Source organism: Condylura cristata, unplaced genomic scaffold, assembly GCF_000260355.1.
Source record: "Condylura cristata isolate star-nosed mole 26May11 unplaced genomic scaffold, ConCri1.0 scaffold00028, whole genome shotgun sequence".
In the NCBI taxonomy this organism is placed as follows: Eukaryota; Metazoa; Chordata; class Mammalia; order Eulipotyphla; family Talpidae; genus Condylura; species Condylura cristata.
Genome location: NW_004567129.1, coordinates 11,684,677 through 11,691,039, shown reverse-complemented (window position 1 = coordinate 11,691,039; position 6,363 = coordinate 11,684,677). Strand labels below are relative to the sequence as shown.

The 6,363-nt window shown below is 54.9% G+C and overlaps 1 protein-coding gene across 1 annotated transcript in view; it reads right to left on the bottom strand.

Annotated features, from left to right (window-relative positions):
* Positions 1-3,374: 3,374 nt before the first annotated feature.
* Positions 3,375-6,363, bottom strand: part of LOC101627347 (chymotrypsinogen B-like) — an 8,618-nt gene continuing 5,629 nt past the window's right edge. The window contains exons 2-7 of the mRNA XM_004690187.2: positions 5,481-5,584; positions 5,295-5,374; positions 5,134-5,215; positions 4,777-4,957; positions 3,950-4,080; positions 3,375-3,536 (exon numbers count right to left, since the gene is read on the bottom strand). Of these exons, the coding sequence (XP_004690244.2) occupies positions 3,375-3,536; positions 3,950-4,080; positions 4,777-4,957; positions 5,134-5,215; positions 5,295-5,374; positions 5,481-5,584 (740 nt within the window). The remainder of the gene's footprint in view (positions 3,537-3,949; positions 4,081-4,776; positions 4,958-5,133; positions 5,216-5,294; positions 5,375-5,480; positions 5,585-6,363) is intronic.

The following is a 6,363-nucleotide window of genomic DNA, read 5'->3' as shown; positions in this document are numbered from 1 at the left end:
GCCCCCTGGAGAGGCCACTGCAGTCTCACTCCAGCTCCTGGGCTCTTACCTGAGCTGCATCAGAACCGCCCAGAAGCTGCTTTCAAACCGTGCTGGGCCTCGCTTTCATGGTGTGTGAGTAGGTGCAGGGTGAGGGGGATAATTTACCTGGCTAGAAGCTGCTGTTTCTTCAGGGGTGGAGGACCCCAGCTTGAGCACCCCTGCCCGGGGCCAGGCTCTGCTCTGTGGGACGCTGAGGGGACCAGCTCCTGCCAGGCACCACTGCTGAGCCTGAGGGCTGACTGCGCCCCCAAGGGCGGGAGTGAGATTCTCAATTACAGGCGGGGTCTCGTGGGAGAAGCCAGGTGTGTGAACTGAGCCTGAGGCCAAGGGTGCCTGACACTAATTTTGGGGCACAGAATGCCAGGCTTATTTCTGAGCCATTGATGCTTTTGGTCTCTGGCCTCTCCTCGTAGGATCCCTGAGAGGAGCCTCTGTTTTGCCCCAGGGCTATCAGGCCCCAAGACAACCCCACCCCATTTGCTAATAGCCATGTCCACATGGGGTCTCCTGCCTCACACAGGGCCTGCTCATCCGGAAGACATGAGGCCTCCTGTGGGGGAGACCAGTGGGGCTTTCACTGTTCCCAGAAGCCAACCAGGCCCAGAATCCTCAGTGCTGTGTCCTCTTGTCCCATCCTGCCCCCGTCAGCCTGGCCTCCAGGCCTAGACACTGGTCAGGGGCACCCGCTGGCTGGTCCCCAGGCAGCTTGAGAGGTACAGGACCCCCATCTTAGCTTCTATTTTGGAGAATTCAGTTGTCTAAGGCCTGAAGTTGTTGCCTATGATTAGATATTTGAGATATAGAGACCATATTCACAACTTTCATTACAGTATAGTGCTATAACTGTATCTTGTTGTTGTTTCTAGTTGCCCCGAGATCGCCTGATCTGGTCACGGACCTGGTCGCAAAGAATGGGTGAAGCTGACTTCAAGGATGTTCTCTTCTCGGTGAACAGGTGCATTGTCTTCACTCCTGTTTTGCTAAAAGATTCGAAACATGTAACTATTTGATTGCTAGACCACAAGAATTCATTGCTTAGTGAGCCAAGACTATAATGACTTTCCCATGAGAAAATAGTTAGCCTTCGTTAAATTTTAGTAATAGTAACTCGATGTTTCTGAAGTAACAAACAATTGCTTTCTATAGAGACTTTCCTATTGATAATCAGCAGGGCTTTCTGGGACGCAGTTAATTATAAACTAGTACTTACTATAATAAGTATTTCGCCTTCTTTTCCAAAAAGTATAATCAATCATGTAATGCTTTATAGTGTTCTCTTTGTATCTTTTGTGATCAAAATATGTAGACGTCATAGGTATCGAACAATAATGCCATTTTTTTTTTTTACCATATACTAACCCCTGCTGTCCGGGCAATAAACAGAGCAGTTTCCCCAAGCTTTGGAGTGTGCTGTCTCTCATTTTCTCTTTTACAGAACTTCAGTGCCGATGCTTTCTCTGCCCTTTTCAGGACACCGAACCCAAGTTGAGGCTGGTCCCCAACATTTTGTTGTTAAGTGACTAACCATTAAATATATTAAAACATTGTATATAGGAACAGGAAAATGCAGCTTGCACAAGATTCTGTAAGAAAAAAATTTTCAGACATCACCTAGGGACTCATATCACACCCCAGTGGGCACCCCCACCCCCACACATAGGACAAACGAGGGCTGGAGTATCCCTGTCACACCCTGGTCAGTGCAGCTGCAGCCAGTGTCCCCACCCTGGCCAGGCCCTGACCTAGAGCCCAGAACTGTGTCTGGGGAGATTTGGAATTCCAGGTGGGCTGTTCTGTGGCCCAGGCCACCTGCCTCAATTCCCCCTGTCTGTTTCCAGGTGGGTTCTGTTTTTTTTGTTTGTTTGTTTTACTTTTTTTCCTTCTGATTTATTCACTTAGCATTATCTCATCCAGCTCCATGCATGTTGCCACAAATGGCATGAGTTTATCTTTTATGATCACTGAATAGTATTCCATTACACACCTGTTTTTCATTACCTAAGAATCACTCCAAATATTTGTTTTTGGTTTCCAAGGCCTTCGCGGTGCTTACCCACACCCCCATTTTATCATTCTTGAGGTGCTCTCCCTCACAGTTCTCAGGCTGTGGACCCACTAATGAAGTCTCTGCTGACCAGATGCCACCTGTCCTCAGGTGAGATCTCCCCACCTCGCGTGACCTTGTGATGGTGCCTCCCCTTCCCCCACAAAGGGCCCTCATTACCAGCGGGGGTGCAGCTCCTGAACCCCACTGTGCCGGTTCCTGGCACAGTCCCGGTGGGGGCATGGGAGCGCGCCTGGCTCCCTGTGCTGAGGGGAGAGGGGCGCAGGCAGGCCCTGGGCACCAGGCTCAGTTTGGTGAGCTGATGGGCCCTGAACCACTGACCAATCCGGGGTGAGGCCGCCCGGGGTGGGCGGGGTCCTGGCAAGGGGATGCTCCTCAGCTGTGGCCTTTCCAGAGGGGCCTGTGAGCTGAGGGCCGGTGCTGCCCAGTCTCAACAGAAAGATAACTGATGAATGAGAAGAGGGCCAGGTACTTGACATGTCTAAAAAGAACATCCACGAGTGGTTATAAATGACATAGACCTATGAGCCTTTGCTTGACATGTAGCAGAGAATGAGAAATAAAAGTATTACCCAAACGTGAAGATTAATGTCCCACTCTCAGGGCTCAATGTTGTTTCTCTGCAGAGAGAAACCAGCCCCGCCCCCGCAGCCTGACTGAGGTGAGACCTGAGAGCTCAGTTCTCCACTCTGTTGCTGAGCCCAGGAAAGCAGACCACGGAGGGGCCTGGAAGGCCAGGGGTGCCATTCTGTGGGCTGGGTGGGGCTTCCCTGGCTCCAGTATAGACTAGCACCTAGGGCCCCAAGGACAGAAAGGTGGGGACTGCATGGAGAGTCGGGGGAGGGGTTGCAGGAGGCCCAAGGCAGAGAGAGGTGCCTGGAGAAGGTGGGGAGGGATGAGCCAGCCTGGGGGGCCTCTTGGTCCCAGGCCCACCTTGCTGGGAGGACTCATGGCCTGGCCTGGAGTACTCCTGCCTTCCACAGACCTCCTGTGGCAAAGCCCATCTGTCAATTTAGGCTGAGAAACAAAGCTGCAGCAGGTGTCCTGGACTCTCCCCCGGGGTCCCCTGAGCAGGGAGAACCAGACCCAAAGGCCTCAGCTCCTGACAAACAGGGGCTCTGGGCTCTGAGCTGGAAAGGGAGGGGCACGCCGCCCCCTGGTGGGGGACAGGGGCACTGCAGCCACCTCCCCAGTCACAGACAAGCAGTCAGGGCTCTGTGCAGGGGCTTTATTGGGGACACTGGGGTTGAGGTGGGAGCATCAAGTCTCAGTTGTTGGCCACGGTCTCCTCAATCCAGGGCATGACCTTGGTGACACGGGTAGACACACCGGGCATGGAGGTGGAGCAGGTCTCATTTCCCCAGGACACGACACCCACCAGGGTCCAAGCTCCATCCTTCTGGCAGACCAGGGGGCTGCCAGAGTCACCCTATGGGAGAAGAAGGACTTGTCTGCATGTTTGCAAGGGGTGGGAGGATCATTTTGTGTGCCCATCTGACTAGTCAAAGAGGTACCCAAGGGACAATTAGGAACAGGGGTGGAGTGCTGGAAACTTCCATCTGAGCAAGTGGCAGACCAGCCCCACCACCTGTGCCAGAGGCGTGTGGGGATCAACTGCAAAAAGGGCTGGGAACATACAGCACGGGGGTCCCAATGAAAGAAAACCCTGCTGGGAAGCGCCTCAAGTCAGGCTGGCGCCCCCCACTGTGACATCAGCTGGAGCTGGTCCTGGCTTCTCTGGACAGGGCGCAGGGGGAGGGCAGGTGAACCAGGGGACCAGAAGTGGCTGCCCCAGCCTATGGCAAGACAGACCACCAGGGGGCAGCGCAGAGCAGGCCGTACCTCACAAAATGCGACTCGGTTGCTCCCTGCACAGACCATGAGATCAGAGATGTTGTCGCCCCAGGACTTCATGCACTCGGCATTGGACAGGAGGGGCAGGGTGGCCTGCTGCAGCGTGTTGGAGGCCTTGCCTGGACAACAGAGAGGTCAGGACGGGTGAGAACCCTCAGCCGCCTGCCCACCCTGGGAGGAGAGGACAAGACCCAAGGATGTAGCCCTCCCTGGTTCCCTCTTTCATCACTATTTTGGGTGCTGGAACACAAGCCCTGTACCCCCATACTCCTTAGAAGCCTCGGGGTACCCCTCTTCTGATTTCATTCTAGGAGGTGCCAAATTTGCTCAAGCACAGCTGGTGAACAGTTCTGCTGGTGAACAGTTCTGGGGAAGGAGCAGCCAGGTAGCCTGGCCTGGGCAGAGCGAGGCAGGGCACTGGAAGAGACCATCAGGCAGGGCAGCAACAGGGAGTGGACACAAGGCTGGACACTCATGGCCCTGGCCACACCCTGGATCTGAATACTGAACCCCACCCAGGACTGGAAGGAGACCCAACCTAATCCCTACAGCCTGGGGAGCTTCCAAGCAGCTTCTGTCACTGTGAACAGGTGCAGGGGGGCAGTGCTGTATCTACAGAACCTGACTATCCACAGCCATCATGGACTGGTGTATGCGTTATTACGGCAGGTTTTCAGGGGCTTGACCGTGTAACTGCAGAAACAGGTATGGCACTGTTTTTCCCCATAAAATAAAGAAGCAGAGTTGTATGGGCCCTGCCTGCTGCACAGGTCAACCAGACCCACCTTCTGGGTGACAAAGCCGAGGTCACTCACCCTGGATATCATTCTTTCCCCAGCCCGTGGTGACACAGACAGACCCGGCAGTGAAGTTGTCCTGAGCCCTGGGCAGGCACACAGGGGACACGACCTTGGAGAAGCGGGCGGACGTGGCCAGTTTCAGCAGGGCAATATCATAGTTTCTGGTAGTGAAGTTAAAACTGGGGTTCTCAAACACCTGTGGTGAGGTGGGGGTGGTGTGAGGCCTGGGGTCCATCAGGGATCTGCAGGTGTCAGGAGACAAGTGCCTTCCTGGTGCCGATAGAGGACAGATCAGGGGAGCCCCAGGGAGAATCTGAGCCCATCTGCGGCCCCCGTCTCTCTCACCCCCTGCCCAACCGCAGCCTGGCATACCTGAGCAATCCTCAGCACCTGGAGATTCTTCTTCTTTTTTGTTGACAATTTAAAAATTCCAGCAACAACTGTGTGGTATGTGCTAGAGGAGGCAGGTGGGGTGAGGAAAGAGGATGCCCCCCACACCCCCACCTCCACTTTTAAACCTGTCTGGGCCTCACCTGACATTACAGTGGGCAGCAGTGACCACCCAGGACTCGTTGATCAGGGAGCCCCCACAGAAGTGGGAGCCGCTGCTGTCCTGGAGGAAGAAGGGGAGTCAGTGCTGGCAGGTCAAGCCACACCCCAGCCAAGCCCCTCCCCTTACCTGACTGCAGGTCTCCCCACACTGTGCAGACTCCCCTCACCTGCAAAGACACCTGCCAGGGCCAGGAGCCAGGAATTGTGAGTTTCCCATTGACAATCCTCTGTATGCCACCCACAACTGGGGGAATGGCCGGGACCCCACAGCCTGGAGGGGACATGGAGAGAGGCTGAGGTCCCAGCCTTTCTGCAGAAATCCATTTTATAGCTCAGCTATCACATCGCCCACTTCTAGACTCCTCCAGGAACTGTACTCCTTGGTCGGGGGACCCCCCCACCCCCCGCACAGAGTCTGCTCTCCCCAGTCACTCTCCCAGGGATGCAGAGGGACAGGCAGCTCCATAAGGGTCACCCAGCCCAGAGAAGCAGACGCAGGAGAGGACTCAGGCCTCCCTGTCCCCTGCGTTCCTGCTGGTACCGCACCCCCCTCCGACTGTCCCAGTCTCGTCTCCCCAAATAATTGGACAAACACAGCCACCCTCACAGGCAATGATGCAAAAGGGATTGGACAGGAGGTGTAGGATTAAACCCAAGAACCCCAAATGCTTTGGAAATCACCCCTCTCCTGATAGTGTGAACGTCCTACAGAAAATAGGGAAATAGGGAAAGGTGATAGTTGCTAACTCCTGAAAAAGATACTTGGTTGTATTACGATTATTCTATTAAGAAAAACAAAGCCCCGAGCAGGTCCTGGCACTGTCACCCCTCACGGCCTCTGTGCCCACAGCCCCACGGGAGCCACGTCTAGGGCCTCTGTTCTCTGAGGAGCCCAGCTGCCCCTTCCTGAGGCCTGGCAGAGGGCTGAGGGCTCAGAAAGCCCTAGAAGGCCCCAGCTGCCTGCAAACTCAGGTTGGCGTCAGGTCTTGAAGCCCAAGTGTGCTGGAAAGGGGATTTGAGTTCTCCTCATCTGGAACCTTGGTCACCCCC